The sequence below is a fragment of the Tachypleus tridentatus genome, chromosome 10 (genome assembly GCF_004210375.1).
Source record: "Tachypleus tridentatus isolate NWPU-2018 chromosome 10, ASM421037v1, whole genome shotgun sequence".
NCBI lineage: Eukaryota > Metazoa > Arthropoda > Merostomata > Xiphosura > Limulidae > Tachypleus > Tachypleus tridentatus.
Window position 1 is genome coordinate 90,823,900 of NC_134834.1, and position 27,497 is coordinate 90,851,396.

Consider the following 27,497-nt stretch of genomic DNA (forward strand, 5'->3'; position numbering starts at 1 on the left):
TCATGATAAGACTATTTTATTCATTGTAAATATAAAACTTGCACTGTACAAATGCTGGTTTGATATGGCATGAATATTCACATTTATGCTTCACTAGCATAAAACGTTTTTTACTCCAACTCATTTTACAGTTCTCCATGTCTTGACCCACTTAACTTGGGTCCTCGTTTAGTTTTTTTCTTTTTCTTTTCTTCTTTTTTCACATTCTCTGGTATGTGATGTACAACCTGCAGAGTAAAAATAATATATGTCTTATTACAATTTCTTTTTAATAAAAACAAATATTGAAACTTGTCTCCACCCTGTTTTTGTAAATATACAAATGTGATGCTATTTCTTGTCAGTCACGCCACTGCTCCTCTGCCAATCAGGCCACAACTGATATTGTATAACAAACACATAACAATCCATTTTAAGGCAACCAGTACATCTTAAGTTTACATATTAGTTTATTATTCCTGTGTGTTTTTAACCATTGGCTAATAATAAAATGTAAATATTAAACAATCAGAAATTAAAATATTAGCAGTTAACCAATACTAAATTGAGTAAAAAATAATTAATATTTAAGTATATTAGGGAGACACACAATTCATAAGTATAAGGAAGGGTTTTATTAATGGTGGAACAGACTCTATGTTTTGACAGAACATTGGTCTGTCTTGTTCAGTTATCAAGAGCATGTCAAAACAGTAGAATGTTCACAATCAATAAAACTCTTTCTTATACTTATAAATCATTGTTTGGTTATCTGTTATTATAATAGCTTAACATGTTTCCTTACTTAACTATTTAAGGATGTTACATTACATGCCTTCTTTGACAGTTTGACATTCCATTTCTGTTATCTAATACATGTAACATGGTCAGATAACATTTCTTTCAGTTGTATTAACTTCATGTATATGAATGTCTGTGTGTTCAGTGCATATCTGTCTAAATCTTAATAAATATATGTTTTAAGCCATATATCAAAGGTTATGTCCAACTTTAAGAGTTTTGAGGTATTTTCACCTAAAAGCTTGATATTTATCTGAATGAACAAATAATTGAGTTAGGCATGAGATGAGAATAAATACTATATAGTATGTACGAGAGTCATATAAATATTTCATTAAATTCATGGTTAACAGGTGGCAGTTGGTACAATGAATTTATAATATTCAATCTGCTTGAAGGCAAAAGATTATTATAAGTGCGTACCACAAAGGAACCTTCCATTTTACTATATATTAACAATTCTGTGAAGCAAACAAGATTCATGGCTTAATCATAGCCTTAATGTTCCAAAAACACATAGGTCCAAGAAGTCTTGATACAAATGAAATAGAAACCCTATAACCCAAGCAATTTCGAAAGGGAGACATTTCTTCTTTAGGGGCAAACTGGGAGTATAGACTTATACTTCATAATTTAAGCCAAGAACTTAAGTTAAAAAGATGTTATTGAACTTTACTTCTCATGATGGCACTGTTGTATAACCACTTAGATCAAATAAATTAAAAAAAAAAAAACTCGGAGCCTTACATTATATTGTTCTACATTCAGCTAATTTTACAGAAATGTTAATACTTTATTATCACACATGCTTTAATGAGTTATACAGATCATAAGTAACACTGATACTTCCGCTACCACAGATAGGTAAATCTTTGAAATACTGTGATTTCAATTGTGTTGGTCTGGAATAACCACATGATACATGTGCATTAAATAAACTATTACTAAACACTGTAGATAGAGTAACTATGTACATGAAATATGTGCACTTTTATTTAACCTGTTATTCAGGAAGCAAGGGGTACCTTTACACTAGAAATTGTTGAATATTAAACATTCAATCTAGAAACTCCCAAAGAGTGTGGGGTTTGATCAGATCTTTTAGAAACAATTTTGAGACAAGTTTTGTTTTTTAGCTGATATTATTTTTAAGTGAAATACAACATCTTCTATTCTCAATATTAGTTGGTACTAAGGTCTACCTGCTGTGAGTAAATTCACTATCTATATCAATAAGGCCACATTCTCAGTATCATCACATATTAAGCAACTAAAATTCTCTTATGCTTTAGCTACCACCTTTTCATGTTTAGCTTTCAACTGAGGTATGAACAATTTCACCTGCAAATCGACAGGGAAAGTTGAAGCATCACAATATTCAGGAGTGGGATAAACAGATGTAAATTCTCTGAAAGCAGCTACATAATATTGTACTCAGCTGTTAGTATTTGCATAATAATATATAATTTTATTTATGGCAAGTGAATTAATCCTTTTCTGATGGGTCACAGGTCAAAGGCCATGTCATAGTATTTGTTGACTTGCATTCAAAATTTTATTGAACAACTGTCTGATGAATTTATGTCAGTAAGTTTGGAATCAAATTGTAGATTATAAATTTGAGCTTTAATGTTATATATGGGTTAATTTCTTATTTTAAAAGAACACATACAAATATAGATTTCAATGAGTCACATAGTATGTTGAATTAACATTGTTTAAAATTACATGTTTGTGATACCAAAATACTAGGTCTATAGTTTCTCACAAATTACGAACTCAAAATTACTAATTAACAAGCTAGAAAATGCAATAAGAACCTCGTATCTTTTTATTTTGCTCAGATATGGATATGTACTGAATCAAACATGGTAGCACCATTCAACTTTTTCCATTTTTTGAAACGGTCCCTTATATACTCTTACTACATTATATGATATGTGAATATCCAATCAACAGCTTAGAATGTCCCTTTTGGGGTTTTCTCAGCTATTTTAATCTGTAAAACCAAGATTTCATGAAAGTAGATTGCATCTTTAGTGTGTTCAAACTTTCATATTTTTTAAAATCTAAATACATCTAAATTACTAAGCTTAATAAATTATAGTGGAATTTTATGATATCAGTATAGTTATTTATAATTTTTTGGATATTCAAATGTATATATAACACCAAAAAAAAACATTTTGTCTGATATCCTCCACATGCAAAATTTTAAAAGCCTTAGCAACTTAAGTCCAGAAGCAACTACGTTCAAATGTTGTGGTAATAAGACGTAACTGTTTGCTTTACTTCAAGATTTATTATTCTATGTTCTTAAAAATATTATGTTTAATAATTTATTTCTAAACAGTAACAATTTATCTATGTATATGTTGTATAAAAATTGAAATGTGACTGTATATTACAAAATATTAATCCAATAAAGCAAATCCAAGACAGAAAAACTAAAGGTCAGGTTTATATTATTAGATATGTAACATGAGTGGCACTCATCATTTCAATGCAAGTTAGGTAATGTTAGCTAGGCATAACTGGAAGGTCAATACAATAAAAAATTATATATATCATTATGAGACTTGAGCTACTTAGACTAATTGTTTGTATTTTCATGTTATAATATGTAGTCATTCTGGCATGAAAAAAAGCATAATTTATATTTATTTCCTAATTTTTCTATGATGGTAATGAGGTTAGTCAAGTGACAGACATTAAATGGTTCAGAGTATAGAAAGTAACAAAATATTAAGTCTTACTCAAAACTAATGTTTTAAATGGATTTAAGGCTTTTAGAGATTACATAAATACTATTCGAGATTTCTGGGATGAAGAACAGTTTTCTTAATCATAACATGAAATCACCATGCACATAGACTAGTAACAAAACAGACCACTTTCACAAACAAATCTTTATGAAAAATATTTCATTAAAACATCTGATTTTTTGTGTACAAAAATCTTGTAATCTTTACTAAAATTAACCAAATTTTGTAAAGATACACGTGCTGTATCAAAAGTCATAATGCAAATATTTGATGTGCAAATGTGCAGATGAACTCATATCAGTGAAAGGGTTAATGATATCAAAACTGGAGAATGTAAAAAATATTTTGAGTTTAAAATATTTTAGAAATTGCAAACTTATATCGAAAACCACTTTTGCTGAAATTTATCACACAGGTTACTATCCTGGGTTTATGAATGACTTACCAAAAATACACAAGAATGGTTTATACATCAGACCTATTCTACTTACTCTTGGTTCCCATACATACAAACTTACTATCTATCTTGTAACTGCATTAGGCTCACTAACTAAGAATGAATTTAGTGTTAAATATTCTTTTTGATTTGCTCAAAAAATATCCAAATTTCATAATGTACACCAATTCATGAAGGACAACTTTGATATTTAGCCCTTATTCACTAACATCCCACTTTAAGAAACAATTATAATAATTAGTAAACATTTATTCCTTATCAAAAATTCTCTGCAGTATAACCAACAAAAGTTTGAACAGCTACTTAAATTGGCCCTCAAGAACAATCACTTCACTTTTAATGGTCATCTTTATGAATAGATAGAAGAAATGGCATTGGGATCACATCTAGGTTTGACCCTTAAAAATATTTTTAACAAATGTTAATGGCTGGATAATTGTCACTTTTATTACTAACTAGTATTATATATAAAATGTGTTTTTGATACCTTTATATAATCTTTCACAACACTGATCATGCCAAAAGTTTTTAGAATACCTAAACTAACAACATCCATGTATAAACTTTACATGTAAAATGGAAGAAAACAATAACTTTGTTTATTTCTTTATTTGAGTGTCTAGAAAAAAAAACACTCTCTTTATCACATCTGTTTATCACAAGAAAATATTTACTGGTTTATACACTCATCTCAACAGTTTGATACCAGACTGCTTTAACACTTAAACAGCAGGAATGTTGTAGGTAGCAGTATCAATTGCTTACAGTCACAGTTTAAAGGTTAAACATAACCTTGTTCTACATCTTCTAAAGAGAGCACATAATATCTGTTCTGACTACTTCAGTCTTCACTCAGAAATTTTAAGAAATTCATAACATATTATAAAGTAACAATTATCCCTTAATTTCTTACAATCTATGCAAAAATTTTAACAAATAAAATAGAACCTTCCAAAAAAATCACACACTGTCTCAAAATATCTACTAGTTCTTTCTTATTACTCCTTTCACCGCCAAAGTTTTAAACTGAAATTTAAAAAAAAATCAAAACATATTACCCACAAATTAAGTCATGTTTAGTATTTACATCAATTTTAAATTTAAAAACATGTTTAAATCAAAGACACTACCCATTCCTAAGTGCTCATGGGTCTAACACAAATACATTGTGGCAGCTGTAAAGCTACCTATACTGAAAAAACTGCATGGCACCTAGAAATACATGCACAAAAGCACGTGGGAATTTCAGCAAGAAATGGCAGTAAGTTAAATAATCCACCTGGATGTAGTATCTAATTGCAAAGTGAAAATAACAACAACCCCATGCTTCTAGAAAACTTAAAATGCTCAATAAACACTTAATTAAAGAAAGCCTCTCCATTTATGATGATCATTCTTCACTATATAATGACATCAACTCCTCCATGTTGTCATTAATGTAATCACTTCCAGATTCTCAGTGTTTTTATTTAATATTTATTATTAAAGATAAAGTGTTCATACTTATGTTTAAGTGTTTCTCTGTAACAGTTTCTCTTAACAGTGTTACTTATTAAATGTGTATGCTACATATTTTATTATACTTTCCATTTTATTGTTACAATTTAACACTTTCACTCTAAACATCCAAGTAAATAGGTAAGCACACTCAGTGCTAATGTTGATTTTTCGAGGTCTGATTACTATGAACTAATGTTTTTGAAATATTAACACTGATGACTGAATGTAGAGAAATTCCAAAAAAATCCATATTAAAGATGATTTTTGGTGCAACAGTGTTTGGAATTTTTATTATTTTGGATTTCCCTTGCAAAATCTTTTAAGGAAAGTTTAGTCGGTAAAACTGGCCAGAATTTCATACATTGTCAACATAATTTTTCAGTTACTTGAAGTTACTATTTTTCTAGATTAATAAAAATATTAACAAAACTTGCCCATTACTTTCTGGACAGCATTAAAAGGTATGACAATTTAGGTATAATTCTAAAAATGACTTAAATATGAACATACACATGTATTTATATTAAATAGAATTAAAATAATTAAAACATGATTTACTGTGGAAACTAATTTGTTAAAAATGTGTTATTTAGAAATACTTCACTGCTTTACCAAAATGTTTCACAATAGATATTTATGTAAATACAATTTTGAGGGTTTTAAAACAGTATATGCTTTGTATATCCAAAAAGTTAAGTAACAAAATTAAGTCAAATTCGTTTTTTGTAATATTTATTCAACTCATTTAAATTCTTCATTGAATAACTGATAAAGTATATGTGTGTGTACATACTGCTACAAGTTATTTAATATAGAGTGGTATGTGAGTATTTACATATATATAATGACATCATCACAGCATTTATATGAAGTAAGCTTTCATACCTTTTTGGAATGCATTTTGTAGGGATTGATGTAATTTGGGTCTCTTTCTGTCATATTCAACTCCTGAGTCATCTGAAGGTGGAAAAAGTATATATATGTACATGTGTTATAAAACCTTATTCTTTATTTAAGACTGACACAGTTACAGGTACTATCACTATTTTAATAAAGCTTTTACAGTGAGGTTTAATTCTTGCATATTCTAATGATATCTTAAAAACAAGATTAAATCATTGTATTTAAATTCTGTGGTTTTATTAATGAACTTTGCACACAAAATGCAATCAATGCTGACTTTAGAAAAAATTGGAAATGCCATTAATTATACAGTTGATATTTCAGTTCGTTGGTTGATTTAGTGTTTTATGGCATAAAACAGTTAGGCTATCTGTGCTAAACATTCAGTAAAAAGTTAAAAGTAAGTTTAGTAAAATTCATAAAAGGAAATTAAGGTAAAACAAAACAAAGTTTAAAAAAGAAAAACATAAATAACATGAAGCCAATGTTTACATCTAGTCTACAACATCAAGTGAAAAACTACAGTAATTCAAGTTGTAAAGGACTTTTTGCAGCGCAACTGTAATAATCATAACTCATCAAGAAGACTAATAGGTAAGTACAAAAACTACCGTCAGTCAACTGAAGTTGGCCTTTCCAAAAAGGAAAGAAATAAAAAGGTTTTAAAAGATGTGGAACAAAATTATAATAATAACTCGCCAGGATGACTAACGTGTAGTTCAAACAGCAGCATTAGTCACCTGAAGTTGGCCTTTCCAGTCCTGCTTTCGAGTTTTTTAATGTTATGGTCAGTTTCTAATTTCCAATCGAACTAGATGAACTGTGATTTTTAGCCACATAAAAAGATGTATGTATAAATTTAAAAAATTAAATGGCATTAAAAATATTAATAGCCAATAAAAAACTAAACACTTTATCAAGGTGGACAGTGCTGCCATCACCAATAACACTGTCTAATGTTATAGACAAACCTTTGGACAGAACATGCTTAAAATGGTGCTGTCATTGAGAGTTGTAATGATGACAAGAAAGTAAAATGTGGCTTATTGTGATCTGAGTGTTACACAAATTTCACACTGGTACACCAGTTCCAGATAAAAAGAAACGATGAGTTAAAAAACTGTGAAAATGCATAGTCTAGTAAGAACAATTTCCTCTTTCCGATCCTTATGGAAGCAAGACAGCCAGAGTTCAATATAGGGTTTTATTTGGAAAAGCTTGTTCTCACGTTGCTCATTCCAAGTCAATTGCCAACTGGCATGGAGCCAAGCCTTGAATACAGGACCATTATCCATGTATGGAACAGGCACAGCAGTGATAGTGCCAGAGCAGATAGATTTTACTGGGGCATCGGCGAGCTTGTTATCACGAATACCAACATGGCCCGGTATCCAGAAAAACTGGACAGAAGCAGATGTTAAAGAGAAATGGGCCAGTTGATTTTGAATATCGGCGAGAACAGAGTGTAAACCAACATGAAGCGATTTCAGGGCCAATAGAGAACCAAGCAAATCAGTATAAATAGTGCAGTTTGAGTACTGCTTAGCTTCTATGTGATCCAGGGCAAGAGAAATGGCATACAGTTCAGTAGTGAACACAGAAGCTGTAGAGGGGATTCTGCACACAACCACCAAATCACAACAAACCATGACTGAGCCCACAGAGTCACTTGGTTTTAAACCATCTGTATAAATAGGAATGGAAAGATGGTTCGAAAGATGTTCAGTGAATAAAAGACGGTACTTCCAATCGGGAGTATCTGCTTTCCTCAGATAACTTAAAGAAAAGTCACATTTGGGGATTGAAATAAGCCATGGTGGGATGGGCTGACCAGTGGATAGAGCAGTGTTATCCAAGGACAGACCCAATTCATCCAATTGAGCCTGGACATGAAAGCTAAAAGGAGCAATGGCAGATTGTCTTTTCTGAAAAAGTATGGCCCACTGAGGAAGGAAAACACAACCCCAGGTGAAATGCTTTGGTAAAGAATAAAGTTTCATATCATATAGTAAAGCCAGTTGTGATTGGAGGAGGTGCAAAGAAGGTTCATGAGACTCTACGTATGAGCTATGAACTGGGGAAGTGCAGAAAGCCCCAGTGCAGAGCTGATCATGAATGGGGTCCAGCATCTTCATGGCCGATGGTCTGGCAGAGCCATAGACCAGTGATTCATACTTGAGTTTCAATCAAATAAAAGCACAATATATCTTTAGCAAAGAATGTCGATTTGCTCCCCAAATGGTGGAAGAGAGGACATGGAGGACGTTCAGTGCTCTTGTACATTTGACCCATAGCTGCTTGACGTGTGGTATAAATATCAGCTTACAGTCAAAAATAAGTTCCAAGAATTTAGTCTCAGGGACCAACGGCAGCACAACTTCACTGATATGGAGTTCAGGATCAGGGTGAATACCCCGTTGGTGGCAAAGTGCATGCAAATGGTTTTAGAGAGAGAGAAGGTAAAGCTGTTTGCTGTGGTCCACTTCAGTAAATAATTGAGGGCAGTTTATAGCTACTACTCAATGAACCTCATGTTCGATGACTTACATGAGATGTTAAAGTCGTTAACATAGAGCCCGTGTGCAACATTGAGAGGGTATTATTCAGTGATGGCATTAATTTTTGTACTGAAAAGTGTGACACTTAGAACACAGCCCTGAGGGACTCCAAGTTCCTGTAGAGAAGAACAGGAAAGTATCAAGCCCACAGAAACTTGGAATCTCTTTGTCCATTAATGATTGATTGATTGATTTAGTGTTTTATGGCACAAAGCAGCTAGGCTATCTGCGCCAAACGTCTGGTAAAAAGGTAAAAATAAAGTAAATGTAGTAAAGTTCATAAAAGGAAATGAAGGTAAAACAAAACATCATTGAAAAACAGAAAAAGCATAAAACCAATGTTGACACCTAGTCTACAATGTTAAGAGAAAAAGCAGAATAAGAGAAGTTGTAAAGGACTTTCTCTAGCAAAATGGTAATGATCATAACCCGTCAGAAAGACTAACAGGTAAGTACAAGAACCACTGTCAGTCACCTGAAGTTGGCCTTTCCAGTCCTGGTTCTGGGTTATGTGTCATAACAGCCATTATCAAAAGGTAAAATAATAAAAGTTTTGAAAGACATATAGCAAACTTGTAATAATAATTAGCCAATTCTCTGGTAAAAAGGTAAAAGTAAAGTAAATGTAGTAAAATTCTTAAAAGGAAACAAAGGTAAAAACAAAACAGCAATTAAAAACAGAAAATGGCAAAAAAAACCAATGTTGACATTCAGTCTACAAAGTTGTAAAGGACTTCCTGTAGCAGAATGGTAATGATCATAACCTGCCAGGAAGACTAACAGGTAAGTACAAGAACCACCGTCAGTCACCTAAAGTTGGTCTTTCCAGTGCTGGTTCTGGGTTATGTGTCATTATGACCAGTACCAAAAGGTAAAGTAATAAAAGTGTTAAAAGACATGAAACAAAATTGTAATAACAACTCGCCAGGACAACTAACGGGTAGTTCAAACAGCAGCGTTAGTCACCTGAAGTTGGCCTTTCCAGTCCTGGTGTCGAGTTAGTTAATATTCTGGCCATTTTCCAATTTCAAGTTGAACTAGAGAGAATGAGACTCTGAAAAGGGAACCACAATTAAAAAGGTGTAATGAATAAATATCCAACACTTAAATGAGATTAAAAAAATTAATGGCCAATAAAAAACTAAACACTTTATCAAGGTGGACAGTGTCACCATCACCAATAACACTGTCTAATGTTATGGACAAACCCTTGGACAAAAAAAGTTTAAAATAGTGCCGTCGTTGAGAGTCATAACGATGGCAAGAAAGTAAAATGTGGCTTACAGTGATTTGAGTGTTACACAAACTACACACTGGTGCAACAGTTCCAGATAAAAGAAAACGATGAGTTAAAAAACTGTGACCAATGCATAGTCTAGTTAGAACAACTTCCTCCTTCTGAACCATACAGAAGCTAGACAGCCAAAGCCCAATATAGGGTTTTATTTGAAAACGCTTGTTGTCGCATTGCTCACTCCAAGTGGACTGCCAGCTGGCATAGAGCCGAGCCTTGAATACAGGATCATAGTCCATGTACAGAATAGGCACAGTGGTGATAGTGCTAAAGCAGATAGATTTAGCTGCCGTGTCTGCAAGCTCGTTCCCGCGAATACCAACGTTGCCTGGTATCCAGAAAAACTGGATAGAAGTAGATGTTAATGAGAAATGGGCCAGTCGGTTTTGAATATCAGCGAGAACAGGGTGTGACCCAATGTGAAGCGATTCCAGGGCTAGTAGAGAACTAAGTGAGTCAGTATAAATAATACAGTTGGAGTACTGATAAGCTTCAATATGATCCAGGGCAAGAGATATGGCATACAGTTCAGCAGTGAACACAGAAGTTGTAGAGGGGATTCTGCCGCAACCACCAAACCACAACAAACCATGGCAGAGCCCACAGAATTACCTGATTTGGAACCATCCGTATAAATTGGAATGCAATGATTGTTCGAAAGATGTTCAGTAAATAAAAGATGGTACTTCCAATCGGGAATATCTGCCTTTTTCATATGACTTAAAAAAGGTCACATTTGGGGGCTATAATAAGCCATGGTGGGATGGGCTGACCAGTGGATTCTGCAATGTTATCCAAGGACAGACCCAATTCATCCAATTGCGCCTGGAAGTGAAGGCCAAAAGGAGGAATGGCACATCGCCTGTTCTAAAAAAGTATGGCCCACTGAGGAAGGAAAACACATCCCCACGTGGGATGCTTTGGTAAGGAACGAAGTTTCGAAGAATATAGTAAAGACAGTTGCAAACGGCGAAGGTGCAGAGAAGGTTCATGAGATTCTACGTATAAGCTCTGAACTGGGGAGGTGTGGAAAGCCCCAGTGCAGAGTCGAAGTCCTTGATGATGAATGGGATTCAGCATCTTTAAAGCCAAGGGTCTGGCAGAGCCATAGACCATTGATCTATAGTCGAATTTTTATCAAATAAGAGCACGATATATCTTTAACATAGAACATCGATCCGTTCCCCAACTGGCGGTAAAGAGGACATGGAGGATGTTCAGTGCTCTTGTGGATTTGACTGCTTTAAGTGTGGTATAAAGGTCAGCTTACAGTCAAAGATAAGCCCCAAGAACTTGGTCTCAGGGACCACTGGCAGCGAAATTTCACCAATACGGAGTTCAGGATCAGGGTGAATACCCTGTCAGTTGCAAAAGTGCATGCAAACAGTTTTAGAGAGAGAAAAAATTAAAACCGTTCACTGAAGTCCACTTCAGTACACAATGGAGGGCAGTTTGTAGTTGCCACTCAACATATCTCATGTTCGACGACTGACATGAGATGTGACAGTCGTTGACATAGAGCCCATTTGCAACAGTGAGTGGGAGTTGTTCACTGATGGTATTTATATTTATACTGAAAAGTGTGACACTCAAATCACAGCCCTGAGGGACCCCAAGTTCCTGTACAAAAGAACGGGAAAGTGTCGAACCCACACGAACATGGAATCTCCTGCCCATTAAAAAATTTTTTAATAAACATGGGTAAATGGCCACATAACCCATATATATGGAGGTCTCACAAAATGCCATATCTCCATGTTGTGTCATGAGCCTTCTCAATATCAAAGAATATTGATACAAGATGGCGTTTGAGAAAGGCTTCTCTGATCAATGTTTCAAGTTGAATTAGGTGGTCCGTGGTGGAGTGCAGTCGTCAGGACCCACACTGGGTGGGTGAGAGGAGGTTGTTTGATTCGAGGAACCAAACAAGATGAGCATAATCATTCTCTCTAAGGTCTTACAGAGACAGCTTGTCAAAGCAATTGGACAATAGTTTGAAGGAATCTTGGGATCTTTCGCAGGCTTAGAGAAAGGTAAGATAATAGCCTGGTGCCAGGCATCAGGAAAAACATTCTCCGGCCAGATCCGGTTAAAAACAATTGGAAGAATATCAAGAGAAGCAGGAGAGAGATAGCACAGCATGTCATAGTGTACATCATCAGGTCCAACAGATGTACTGCCAGACCAATGAAGGGCCATTTTCAGTTCCACCAGTGTAAAGGGACAATTATAGTCAAAGAAACAGTCAGTTCGAAAGGAAAGAGGAGAACGCTCTGCCAGAGTCTTGATGGCCCAGAAGATGGAGGAACAAGCAGAAGTGCTAGATACCCAGCAAAAGCTTTCACCTAGAGTATCGGTGATGCTCCAAACATCAGCTACCTCTTGGCCATCAGAGAGTAAGATCAAGAGGGGAACAGAATTGTAGTACCAACTGACCTTTTGAATCCTGTCCCATATGACCTTGGAACTGGAGGTAGAAGATATGCTAGTTGTGAACTTAATCAAAGATTCCTTCTGGCTTTGACATCTTACCCACCTAGCACGTGCACGGGCCCGTTGGAAATTGATGCGGTTCAAAAGTGTGGGATATCTACGGAAAGTATCCCAAGCCCATTTTTGAGCCTTCCATGTCAAGTGGCAACCAGAATTCCACCACCAACAAGAATATCGTGGAAAACGTGTTGAGATTTTAGGAATACACTGAGCAGCTGCTTGTATAATACAGTCAGTTACCACTGCCACACAGTCGTCTATTGATGGCTGATTCATGATGGCAGGATCAAGTTCTGCAAGAGCAGTGAAATCGGACCAGTCTGCCTGATCTTGCTTCCACCAGGGCACGTGGTTAGGGTGGCATCGACCACGTCCAGTCTTTCTCAAAAGTATAGGTAAATGATCACTGTCTAGTGGATTATTGTCAACCCTCCATGAAAAATGGGAGAATAATGAAAGGGAGCAAACTGAGAGATCAATAGCAGTAAAGGACTGAGTAGGTGCATAAAAATAAGTGAAAGAACCAGTATTGAAAAGAGAAAGATTGTGATCTGAGAGCATACGCTCTACAGAGTGACCCCTCCTATCAATAACAGCACTTCCCCAGAGAGGATGATGTCCATTAAAGTCCCGTAGGATTAGAAAGGGAGACGGCAACTGTTCAACAACAGCACCAAGGTCTGATTGATCATATGTCTCTCCAGGGTAAAGGTAGAGGGAACAAACAGTGATGGTATGACCCAAGGAAACATGGATGGTTATGGCCTCCAAGGGTGTGGTGAGTGACAAAGACAGGGTGGGCACATGCTAATCAACCAATAGTACCACCCCTCCATGTACTCGTCCATCATACAGCCTGTCATTTCTGTACAGAGAACACTGCCGATTGGTGACCGTAGCAGCAGGTTTTAGAAATGTTTCTTGTAAGGAAAGACATACAGGATGGTAGGAAGCAATCAGTGTTTTGATATCATCCAGACTAGAATGTAAACTTCAACAGTTCCATTGCATCAGGGTGGCCATTTTTATTTATGTGTAGGCAAATTGGTAGGAAAACCCATCTGTTTACAACCACCTCCATGTATCTTGCCCTGGGTTGATTGGGCAAGATTTTGCTGTTGGAAGGGGATTGCAGAGACTGAGGACGTGAAAAAATGATTGTTTTGCATCTTGGGGTGAGAGAAGAAGATGTATCCGAGAAAATGCCTGTATCTGGAACCAAAGGATGTAGATCTTGGGGTTTGTTGAAATGTATGGGAGGAACAGAGATGGGTGTAAAGTCGATTCATCAACCTTTTTAACCATGGAGGTCAAAAGGCTTTTCATTTGTTTTGAAAACGACTCTCTTGGAGGCAGAGAGAGATCTGTCTGCACTCCCACTGTAGTTGTGGAAGGAAATGTAGCAGCATATGTCCGAGATGGAGTGGCGGACAGCAATTTCCAAGCCTCAGGATAACTAATCTTATGAGTCGTTTTCAAACGCTGCACCTCTTTTTCCTCCAACCATTTCGGGCAAGAACGAAAGTAGGAAGGGTAATAAGAACCATTGCAGTTGACACAGTGTGGGGCCGTGTCACACTCATAGGCATCGTGGTCCTTGCCACCATAACGAGCACATGCCAGGAAACCATGGCATGACGTCTCAGAGCGACCGAACCGTTGGCACTGGAAACATCGGGGAGGGTTTGGAATGTATAGCCATACTCTGCAATTAAGATAACCTGCCTTGATGATGGCAGGTGGACGTGGTGACATAAATGTGAAAATGAGGACATTTGTCTGTATCATAATTCCATTTTTGCGAGTGGAGGATATGCCTCACTGCAGAAACTATTTGGGTGGAGAAACCAGCGAGAATCTCTGACTCAGGGATGTTTTTGAAATCCCTCTCAACAATAACTCCTTATGATGTATTCAAAGTAGCTTGAGGTGTAACCACAGTAGGTATATCCCCAATTATCTTTGAATGCAAGAGGAGTTCACAGTGTTGAGATGTGGATGTTTCCACCAATATGTTGCCAGATCAAAGCTTCTTTACTGACTTTGGAGAGCCAGCAAGTAACTCTAGGCCCTTCTGAATAAAAAAGGGAGACATTTGCCCTAAAGGTTTGTCTGAAAGTGAATGTAATATATGAAATTGAGGTACAACAGGTGGTACAGATGGTGATAATTGCTGCTAAGAATCTTCAAGATGTGGTCGTTTACATATAGACTGTTTTTTCGCTATTTTATTAAGATTTGTAATTGGGGTATCCACAATAAAGAGAGGGAAATTTCAGTGTCCACTGACCCCACCTACCATGGAGCCCTATGAGGAGACATACTGCAATGCCAAACAAGGACACTGCAGCAATGCTGAGGTTTTATGAGCACTATACCCAAACACTAGCATCAGATATAATGTCCACAAAACCTGTTGAGAACATCCAACACTGGCACTTGGTTGACCTTAGCCCAAGTGGATCAGCTGACTGACCCAAGGGGAGCCACCCCAAGGCTGCCTGTCTACAGGAATTCAAGGCTAAAGTGGTGTGTTTGGGTTGGACCCCTCAACCACCAGGATCCTCTCCTCCCCTTCACGGGTTGCCACGCACAGCAAATACATGGGTGGATGTTTAGATCCCATAGGAGGTAAACTGAAAGAATAGAACTTTCCCTGGGAGGTCCCCTCACCACGTACAAGAATCCACACCGAAAGGTTCAGTAGTTCAGATAATATGATGTGTAAAAATTATAAGTGTATAACAACCTATATAAATTTATTTTTATCCAGTGATGCATAATTTATAATTAAATAAACAAGTAACTTCTTCAACTTAAAAAAAGAAATCACAGATGTAATAATAACTCTGGGGAACAAATTCTAATGTATCCTGTTTAACAGTTTAATATGATTGAAAAAGTCTTCTGGTGGGTCAAAAGTAAGTTTCTGGATTTAAAAGCTAAAATCTCAGGTTCAATTTCTTGTGGTGGACAGAACACAGATAGCTTATTGTGTAGCTTCACAGTAAAAGAACATTAAAATCACTGAAAGAAAGAAAATTCTAAATGAATGCAGAAGCTTTTTACTAGTGTGTTATTGTGTCCCTTCCCTACCTCTCATACACTGAATGAACCATGGACTAGATTACTGTAGAAATGATTAAAGTATTACTGTATTTTACACTTTGTAAGATGCTACATCATGGAAGACACACCTTAATTTTGGAAAGACAATTCTAAGAAAAAAATATTTTGACTCAGCAACCAACACCTTGATGTACATTTGACAGTTTTTCAACTTACTGAGTAAATACAGTCAAATACATCATATTCTTCACAGTATATTGACAATATTAGTTAAAGTGAATGTTTCATGCTATTGAAAATACTTGTAATTGGTAAGTTATGAGATTACAATCTGTATGATAGGCCATTTCAAGTAGACCCTAAACTAACCTCTTGCCTTAACCCATCACTTTTGGAAGATGCACTGGGATTTTTCAAGGTATTTTTAAAGAAAAAGGTACATTACAAAGTGTAAAACACAGTAATAGACCACAAACAATATAGTTCCAATACAAGTAACTTAAAAACATTATAAAACCAAATTTCTGAAATAAACACTTCAGTAACCATCTGGTAGCTTAAAAAAGTTATAAGCACATTGTAAATTATATTAATGCCATATTTGAAAGTATTTTTGGTAGCCAGGAATTTAAAAGGTAATTCGTAATGTTTGATGGTTTCTCAGGCAGCATTCAAGTAGTTTTAGACTTGCTGATTTTCGTTTTAACAGAAATTGTTTGAATAGTAATCACACATTAAATGTTACATGCACGAAAATACTGATCTATTGGTTTATATAATGCCCATTACTTAAACAATAGTAAAAGAAAAATGCACACACGTACACATATTATCTACCTATTAAATGTAGCAGCTCTTTTAACTTCATTGGAGCAGACCATTAAAGTGAAGCACTACAGGTTAAGTGGCTGCATTGTTTCAATACAACGTTATGAATGCCTCATGTATGTAAAAGAAGATCTCCCATATTAATTTTTTAACTGAAGAATTATTCATACTCTGTTCCATTTTTTTTGTTTACTTATAATTATTTTTATCATTTATTCATTTGTCTCATGCCTTTACCCAAGGCTTATGTTAGTCGATCAACAACGTTGTTAAAAACAAATGTGACTTATAATAACACTCTTTCTAATAACTTGTTATTACAGCTTAAAGTTCATAATTACTTTTTAAACAACCTGTTAGTTTTACTCTCTTGTGGTTTCATGTTTATTTGTTAATAGGTATGTTTAATTAATTAGCAACTTTCTGTTAAAAAGACTGACTGTTAACCTGCTTGGAATGGCATCTGTTAAATGAATATTTTATTTGCTCAAGTCAGCTACAAGTCTCTTAATTGGTTCAAACAGGATTCTTGCAACACAAGCTTACCTTATGTAACTATATGAGTATAGCATGTAACATCAAAGAAGTATATATAGAGAACATGCTATTTTAATTTAATGTGTAAAAATGATTACTGTTTTAAATTGCATAACTTTAAACTATCCATTGTTTTATCCCATTTATATGGACAAGTAATAAACATTTGTTTTGCAAATGTAAAATGACGTGACACAAGTTTGTTACACTTCATCTTGTTTCGTAAATGTGTTTCAAATTTTGCACAAAGCTACATGAAAGCTATCTGCTCTAACTGTCCTTAATTTAGCAGTGACTAGAGGCAAGGCAGCTAGCCATCACCACCCACTGCTAACTCTTGGGATACCCTTTTATCAATGATGAGATTGACCATCACATTATAATGCCCTCCATGGCTGAAAGGGTGAGCATGTTTGGTGTGACAGGGATTCAAACCCACGAACCTCAGATTACGAGTCAAGTGCCCTAACCACCTGGCCATGCCGGGCCTTGTAAATGTGAAATGATGTAGGGATGGCATTGCCAAAAAGAATACAACTAAGAATATTAGAATGATACAGCTTTACATATATTATCCTTACAGGACTTTCAATGTTAAAATTCAATATTATACTATAAAATGCATAATTACAAAATGGTTAAAAGGTCAGTCAGTATGACAAACCTCGTAGGAAGAGGCTTTAATGATCAAGACATATTTTAACTCAACTTGGTTTTCCTTGTATTTAACTACTTGTTTCTTAGTTACACTACATTGATGTCTACCCTGACATGACTATGGCATTATGATAAATAAACTGCATAAAAACAGTCAGGAATATATAACTTCCAACTGTGTAATATGAAAGGCAAGTATGCATTTTACAGTTTAATATTCAATGGTAACACTGAAAGTCATGTAGGGATGACTCACAAAAGTTTTTTTTATTACTTGCTTTGTAACATTCTTTTCCTGACTGAAAGTTACTATATTCTATGAACATATGTAATAATATTTATTATTATATGTACTGATCTATTTTTTTCACTTCTTCACATGATATCTAATTTAAGGGTTGACTCCCTTGAGAAACTGATTGTATAGTGTAAAAAGCATTCAGTAATGCTACAGTTAACTAATATTAATCTGTCATTACCTTGTAACTCCCATTTCCAATCCATAGCATGGTGGGAATTTAGGAATCCAAGAGGAATTAAATATAACCAGGAGCAGTTGGAAACTTGTAGTTTCTTTTCACTCCACTACATAATTTACTATTGAGTGACACCTTATTTTATGAACCTTAGATTCTTCTGAGAGACAAGAAATGTTGAAATTACTCTAGATAGTGAGATTGGGATTGCTACAAGATATCTGAAGAAGTTGTGAGAAGACTTGGAAACAAGGAAAAGGAAGGAGAGTTTCCTGGTGTGCTGTTGTATGTTGAAGAACAGACTGTTGGAACACAAAGATGAGTCTGTAGTTGAGGCATGTGCAGCTGTTAATACATGTGGCTTGTGTATACAAGTAGGAATGACATCAGTCGGCATTAGCTGTTGTAGAGGACAGCCAAACATGGAGAGGCAGACTGGGCACTTATGTTTCTATCTGAAATGCTAAACATATACTGTAGTGTTGGCATTTAATTTTAAATTTGTTATCTGATGTTAATTTGATTGGTTTCTTATAATAGGTAAAATAAAATAGGTTTGTATAAGCCTAGTCCTATACAGTATCAAATTTTGATTTCTGTCTTAAACATGCAACATACCCCTTTCCAGGATTGGAATCACTAGATCCAAATCTATTAATTATTGCTGTGGTGGGAAAGGGAGTATGGCAAAGTGCCAAATATTTTATCCCACCAGTGCCAATTCCTGTTTCATGCTCTAATTAACGTTTTTAAAGGAACACCAGACTTCTATCAAAAAATGAACTCCAAGGGGTAATGATAGCACCATTTACACCAAAATTATGTTTTGTTTTTCAAGTACTACTAGTAATTAAGACTAAGTGATGACACTGTACTCTATCCATAAACATATTGAGTGGATTTAGGTTTAAACTGATGTTAGTGATAAAGTAACTGTACAGTTATCTTGACGGAAACAAGAAGGAAGATAAATAATTTGGTAGATTGGTTACTTTCTGGTTTCCCATCGTACTGATTGTTTCTTGCCTTGTTTTTGGGCTTGTTGGGTAGAGAAACAAGTGAAAATGTAAAACTGTCTGTCATTGTTGATTTTTCAGCATGTATATTTATATTTTGCCTGTTGAGTACCTTGGCCATCTATACAAATAGTCTACTTAAAGCCTAATACTTGAACAGAATATCAGCTTTCATTATTACACCTTTCCTTTAGTTAACCTTAGAATATACTTTTAAGACTAATTTACAATAGAGTAACATTTTATGATTGGAAATTCTGGCTCTGTTTGCTTTGCCAATGAGTAAACTAGAATTGTAGAGATTTTATTCTCCATGTAAATTGAACAAGGTAAGTGCTAGGCCTGTTGAAGAAAGATGATAATAGAAAGAAAAAATTCAGTTTTGATAATTTGCCAGTTTTTGACTTTGGAATGCTCTGGCTAGCTAAAAAGTGGTATATATACCAGAAATAGAGCAATATGCCAGGTAACTTTTCACATCTATCTTCTAATGATCTGAAGAGAAGAAAATCCAGATAACTTTTATATTGCTTTGACATGGGCAAGTGAACTCTTCAATTACTGGCTGGTAATTCTGTTTCATCTTGTACTTAAACTTTAAAAATTAATACCAATGTACGCAAGAAAGTTGATTTCGAGGGGTAACAATAACCTTGTTTACTCCCTAATTATTTTATTACTGCTAGTTATTACAACTAAACAATGACATCAAACACTGTCCACAAACACACAGAACAGACTTATGTTTTAACTGACATTAGAGATAAAGTTGTTGTGGAGTTATATTGACTGAAACAAGAAGAAAGATGAACAATTTGGTGGGTTTCTTGTTTGGTATCTTAGCAACGGTTTTTGTCTTGTTTTTGAGCTTGTTTCATAGAGAAACAAGAGAAAGTGAGTGGCAGTCATCTTTCAAAGTAAAACAGTCTGTTATCATTGAGTTTTTTAGCATGCATTTTTGTGTTATGGCTGTTGAATACCTTAGCTATCCATACATATACAGTCTACCAACTCTGTGGTTACCTCTAAAATATCCATCAATCAAATATAAACCATTAGTTATAGTAACATGATCAAGTTTTGCAAGTTAGTACTATTGAAGGTTTAAATAACCTCCATTCAGTAATGTTTCAAACCTTCAAAAGTTAAAATCCACCCTTCAGTATTGTTCAAAATTATATTGATACTGACACTGTTATTTGCATTTTGATACCACTTATGAAAATGTAAATGCATAGGTTTTTCCCCTATCATTGAAAAACCTTTTTTAGTGAAAAAACTATGAGTAAACAAAACCTTGTTTGTGACTAGTATTACTCACCAAGTAGGTCAGTTCACTTGTTTTGGTATCATAGAGTCCTGTAGAGTTAGCAAATCCTAGAGTCCACTGTGCAAGAACTAACCAATCCTTATGCTTCTTTAGGATGCTGTGAGTTATATCAGGCAGCCTCAGAAGAATTTCACCAAACAAAGCTGTATTTTCTAGCAGCTGAGACAAAGCTGAAAAATGTGTAAGTGAACAGTTACAATTTACAATTGTTTTTAAAAACACACAACTTTCACACATTATATATGATCTATCCAAATGGATTACATTTCAAGTCAAACAAATATTTTACAATTAAATCTTATCTTGGGAATATACTTTTGCACTTACATTAGCACAGCTTAGGCACATGTATTTTATTATTTAGAATTATTTCAAAAGTTAATCACTAAAAATATAAGACTGTATGTATTCACATGCACAGAGTTGTTCTAAAAGAAGTTAGGAAAGCCACAAGCTTTCAATACCAAATTAATTCTTGCAAAAGGAACTTTTGAACATAATTTCTTATCATTGTCATCTATATACCTCACTACAAAGAATTTCAAAACAGGAACAGTACTATACACCACACATTGAGTACATCAGTATTTCTCTGTATATTAATGTGTTTTGGTGAACCAAGAGGTACAATAATTTCTTTATGGAACTTGTACTCTGGATAGGGTTATTTCAGATAAAGCTCCTACAAATTAACTTATGGATAGATAAGTCCTAAATCTAATCAGATAACAAGTATCACAAAGCAAATAGCAATTCAATGTGTTTGAAAAAAAGCTTCTATTTAAAATTCATAAAGACTTTATTATTTTAGGTAATGCAAATACCTAGTGCACATTATTTTGTACAGTCTCTCACTCTTATGTGTACCACAGCTACACTCAAAATTTTTATTATGCACAGATAAATATTAAAGAGAAAACATTTTGTTTAAATGTTTGTATCTTATTGTTTTGTACTTGATTTCTTTAAAACCAGATAATAATTTTTGCAACCTGTGTAAAATAAAACATACAGTAGTTCACCTTCTCTAACAGTTTCCAGTTCTGGAAATTCGCCTCCTGGAATGTATCCTGAGCTTTCCAAGTTTATTTTGGCCTTTGTTAAAACCTGTATAAATGAGGCATATAAATAAGGTTCAAGTTATTCATAAAACCTGACTAACTTAAATCAATGTAATTTTCATAACTTTTAAAATTGTAGTACATTTAGAAAACCTACAAAACTAATAGATAAAAATGTATATGGATTTTGATATAGAAATCCATTTTTCTTACATTTGCAGTACAGTTCACATATATACATAAGTATATAATATCTGAACTATAAGATCATGTATACAATAACAAAATAGAAGAAAATTATACACCTACATAACCAGTATAGTGGTCCTTTAGATTGTATCTATCTCAAGCTCAGGGAACACTCAGAAACTGTTAATTGATACATCTACCTCAAAGATTGTATTAAAATGTTTAAAACTATGAATTGTTTACCACTATTTCAACCCCATAATCTCTTCAGAGTGTTTTAAATAAATAGATCTCAAATACATGAGGTTGCAAAGATGTAAGAATTATGTTTTCATATTAGCAAACAGTCTAATGTTTATTCTTTACAAAGAAGGCAAATACTTAAATATCCTGATTTATGTTTCTTTACATTTCCCTAATATTAACTCAGCAATGTAATGTTCTGACAGTACAAACAGTTTAATAAAGTAAGACAGTTTTACCACAGAAACAAAATATAACCAATTAAATATAGAAATATATTTTGTTTAATTACTAAATTGTTTAGGCACATGTTGCTGTCTTAAATTGTATTAAGTTTCAAAAAACCCAACAAAAGCAATCCTGTAAAACTTGTATGAAAGCAAGCACAGAACTATTAAATGTTTGAATTTCAATTGTCTTACATTTTATGCTTAAACAGAAACTTCAGCTTTATGAGAAGAAACAACTTGAGGTGACATTACTGCTTCAGTTGAAATAAGTTTCTAATTCATATGAAAGTAACTTGTGTAGTTTAAACTTCTTTTTTTTTAATAAAAAGGACATTCTATTTAAAATCATGTTAAAAGTATTTATTACAACATGAAGTCCTATATACAGGTAAAATTTGCTTTCAAGCATAGAAACATTCACACCTATCTTTTAATTGTTTATATCCATATACAAGCTTTACAAAACATACAACGTAGCTCCATTAAATGCATGGTAAAAATTCAAATTATGCTTTACTGCTAATACTAAAAGTGTTCAGTTTAATTTAAACTTAACATTTCAGACAAAAGTTTAGTACACAAATATGCTATGTTTACAAAGGCAATCATTATAGTTTTGGGACTGGTTTTCTGTATGTAATTTAACACGTCCAGTGTTTCTAGTAGTCAAGAAGTTTAATCCTTAATTATCCTGTTAAACCTATTTACAATAAATTTCTTTATCTTACACATTCTTGTTCAGGTATTAGTGCCATTTAATGTCTCACACCCTTAAGATTTTATTAACATATTTTTTTTTCATCTATCAAGAACGGTCAAGTGAAGAACTTTCTTATAAAGGCTTGGTTTTATTTCTTCAGTTCATAGAAAAACACCAAAACTAACTTTGCTTTATTCTTCACAAGAATAAAGGTTATTTATATTTCTTTTTCTAAATTTAATATGTCGTATAACATTAACAATGCAAAACAAACTTATGGTAATAGAAGATCATTTAGACTGCTCTTCATTTACAAAAAAGTAATCAGAAAAAGAATCAAAACCCAACTGTATGCATGTAGTCTGGAATGTATATAACTATAAAATAAATGTTTAACGTGAGTTTAAACTAACAGAATCAAAACCCAACTGTATGCATGTATGGAATGTATATAACTATAAAATAAATGTTTAACGTGAGTTTAAACTAACAGAATCAAAACCCAACTGTATGCATGTAGTCTGGAATGTATATAACTATAAAATAAATGTTTAACGTGAGTTTAAACTAACAGAATCAAAACCCAACTGTATGCATGTAGTCTGGAATGTATATAACTATAAAATAAATGTTTAACGTGAGTTTAAACTAACAGAATCAAAACCCAACTGTATGCATGTAGTCTGGAATGTATATAACTATAAAATAAATGTTTAACGTGAGTTTAAACTAACAGCAAATACCACACAACGAGAAATTTAAAATATGTCACCTTATAATTTTTGCAGTGTAATTATTATACAGTACATGGTTTGAAACATCACATTTAACTTTAGACAAATGGTACCCATATTCACATGCACACACACATATACAATGAATGTGAAGCCTGAATGAGTAACACGAACACATTATCCATAATGGATGTACTATTATGAAGTGTATTATTAGGGTGAACAGTCGGAAAGTATTTTGACAAGTGGTAATTAGTTCACCAGATTTTTTTTTAAAACGTTTCTTGTTTTCCAGGAAAGCATCATTCGACAAATGACATCTAACAATTATTGAAGCATTTGTTTAATTGCATCACAATAAAAACTACTATATTTTTAACATTTAACAAGAATTAATTGGCCCATCAACAGCATCCTATTTCCCTCTAACACTCTTGAAACTCTCTCTTCCTATATCTAACCCTAATCTCCAACATACTCATCCAATCAGCTTCCAGAACACCTGAAAACAAAGATGGTCTACCCTCACAGAAAAATAAAACTGCTTTAGCTGGAGTATTGTCCAAGTCGTTATTTGTTTGTAGTTGAGCACAAAGCTACGAAATGGGTTATCTATGCTGTGCCCACCACAGGTATCAAAACCCAGTTTTTTAATGTGATAAGTCTTCAGACTTACTGCTGTGTTACTGAGTCACTTGTCAGAGTGTTCTCTTACTGTGAGTTTAACAACTGCTACTCTTAAACAATACTTGTTGCAGGTTTATTCAATAAAAGGAGAAATATTTTAAAGTGGCATACCTCAAACAGTTTCTTTAACAATATATCAACCATCTTGTACTGCTTCTCAAAATCAGCAAATGACACAATTGTCTTTACAACTTCAAGTTGCTCTTTTCTTTTATGCTGGAAAAGAACTTTATCTAAATAGTGTAACAACTAAGGAAGTTTTCAGATTTATGAAGTTTTTCTCATAATTAAGACTATATGTTTGTGTATTCAACCATGAATATGTAAAATATTTTCACTTAAACTGGTGAAATACCTGGCTACAATCCATAGTAATAGTTTAAATATACTGTTAAACACCTCAACATCAAAGGTGTCTTCTTCCTATAAATATAGATACCAGTTTATGTTAAATAATTTGATACTGGATTTTGTCAGATGCAATGCTACATTAAGTTTTGAAACTAAAGAAGAAAATCTACCTTTAACACTGTCTATACACAAACAAGATTGTAAGGGAACAAGTAACAGTACTTAAAGCTTAGTTATTCAAGGTTCTTCTTAAACTTTTATAGTAAATTTTACACACAAAGCATAAAAGAATTTCAGCAGGCATAATCTAAGGAAACAAAGAATTTACTTTTTTTCATCTTATGAGTATATTGTGGTGCTTATCAATCTGAAGAGAAATGTTCCTATATGATAGCTTTGTGCTATATACTTAAGATAACAGGCTAAGAGAACACTAGATTATGATTTGGAAACGAAAACACATACTTGGGTCCAGTTAAAACACATACTTGGGTCCAGTTAAAACACATGCTTGGCTCCAGTTAAGCTCTTTTATTCTTTTTTTTTTTTTTTTGACAGGTTGGTTGTTTTATGGATTAAGTTGCCATTAGCAACAGCAAAGATTAGCACTTTACAAGTTTAAAAAGAAAAGCTCTAATAATGAATGAGTTTAAGTTTTTACTTTTTTTCAAGAATAAATATGAACAACCTTTAAGAGCCAAGTGATCACTCACCGTCTGTATAAATATCTGTAAACTGAGAAAAAGGCAGTCACATGTTGCATAAGTATCTGTAAATTGAATCAATAATATATTTTATTAATTGCATATGGATTCAGAACTAGCTTAAACCTCTTAAGCTGGCAACACCTTATGAAATGTTATTAGAATTATGTCCAAAAATATTGCTAATGGTTAAGGTACTATCTGTTGAATCAGTTCATCCAGTATAGACTGCTATGTAACACTGACTTACAAATTTAAAATGTATTTCCAATAAAGCTTACCACTTATAGCTATTATTCAACTATCAGGGTATCTTCTTTGCCTGTCTAAGCATTAGTCAGACTTTTAATGCTTTCTTCAGCCTTTAATACACATGCAACTGCCTTTGGCAATATTTGTCTCATGATACTCTCCACCTATTATACTGTACATAAGCACTCATTCAGATAACTTTATCACTTTTTTGAGACTAATACCATCACAGTCTCTAACACTGATTCTTAGTGGTGATGTAGGGTGGGAGAATGTTAGTGCAGGTAAGTATTATTAAAAATACATTTTCACTTTAGGAAAATGTTAACTTTCAAAACATACCTCTGCTGACACTTACAGCTGGAATCCCAAATTCAGAACAGAGAGAGGCTGGTGAGTGCATTATCCTTACTAAATTTTATAAATAAAGCAGAAAAGAATTCCACAAGTGTACCAAGATAAGAATGGTACTCAAGTGGAGGAACCATAATACATCTGGAATGGGTATACTCTTCACCCTGAGCTTAGTTTCTGTATCAAGGGTGGAATAGTACATGAGTAATCATCACTATAGGCCAGTCCCAACCAGTAGGCAAAAGTTCCATTACTTGGGGTTGAAATTAAGGGGGTCTTGGTCCCTATATCTCATGTTGGGTCAGAGTAAACTATCGCTCTACTAATGTTTTAATTAGTGCCTCTATCATACTGAGGGCAAGAATGCTGACTTCAAAAGGCAAGTTTTATCTTACTCACCCCTAAATGATAGTGCTTTATTTTCATATTTTATTATGTTTTTATTTATTTAATTAATTTTTTTATGTTTATCTTTTTCTTGTTCTTATTTTAACTTGGGAGAGCAGTCACCTTCCCTCAACTGTCTGCAGACAGTGAAGGGTGATAGAGGTATGAGGTATTGTGGGCTTGAGCACTCACATCTTGCTCTCCTGATTTCTAATTTTTATGTAAGACTAGCTAATTAGAGGTTAAGACTGATAGATGGTGTATCCCCATTGCAATGTGGGTCCTACTTCTTCAGTCACCTCCAAAACCTAGAATACATTTTATAATCCCACATTGTAGCTTGTACCCTAGGATTCATTTTTTAAAATATACAGCATATTTTGCTTCATGTTAATGTGTTTTGTTTATGGCTTGAAAATTTATGGTTATAAATATATATATACGTACACTATCGATAGGATCCCAACCTGTACTTATAAAGTGATACATTCTGAAAAAACCATAATCATGACAAATAAGCAAGCAATACCTAAGTGAACAAACCTCTTCCTCCACCAGAAGAAGCCTGAAAGGCACCAGTCCAAGCCTGAAATCTCAAGATCACATATGCCTTACTCAACTAAAGGAACAGAACTCATCTAGTCTAGAATTATGAACATTCATATTCTCTCTCTCCCAAAATGAGTAGGCAAGGAGTCTTCCATTTGAACCTGGAATTATGAGAAAAACATAAAGCAACTGTGCTCAATCAAAGATCCTTTGACAAGATAAGACTCGTCCCAAGAAAGGAGTTCCTGTGAAGGCTCATAATTTACTCTATAAGAAAACCCATACCATGAGACCTTGCCTGTTAAAGAGCAAGAAGGATGAAAACATTTTGTGTGAGGAACCCTCATCATCCATCCATACTCTGTTGTTCCTGACTGTCAGTACATGTACCAT

At 34.0% G+C, this 27,497-nt stretch overlaps 1 protein-coding gene across 1 annotated transcript; it reads right to left on the reverse strand.

Moving 5' to 3' along the window:
• Positions 1-27,497, reverse strand: LOC143228399 (coiled-coil domain-containing protein 134-like). Its single transcript, XM_076459665.1, has 8 exons — positions 27,390-27,497; positions 27,099-27,174; positions 25,572-25,627; positions 24,619-24,723; positions 21,686-21,770; positions 20,655-20,833; positions 6,388-6,459; positions 1-227 (listed from the first exon to the last, which is right to left on the reverse strand). Exons 1-8 carry the CDS (start codon positions 27,495-27,497, stop codon positions 126-128), a joined length of 783 nt encoding a protein of 260 aa, XP_076315780.1. The 3' UTR covers positions 1-125.

Excerpts from the sequence above, each read along its gene's own strand:
- LOC143228399 (XM_076459665.1), bottom strand. The coding sequence starts at position 27,497 with ATGGTACATGTACTGACAGTCAGGAACAACAGAGTATGGATGGATGAT. Across the intron at positions 24,724-25,571 it reads TACAGATATTTATACAGACG|CATAAAAGAAAAGAGCAACT; the intron begins GTGAGTGATCAC and ends GTTCTTTTCCAG. Across the intron at positions 21,771-24,618 it reads TGTTAAAGAAACTGTTTGAG|GTTTTAACAAAGGCCAAAAT; the intron begins GTATGCCACTTT and ends TCATTTATACAG.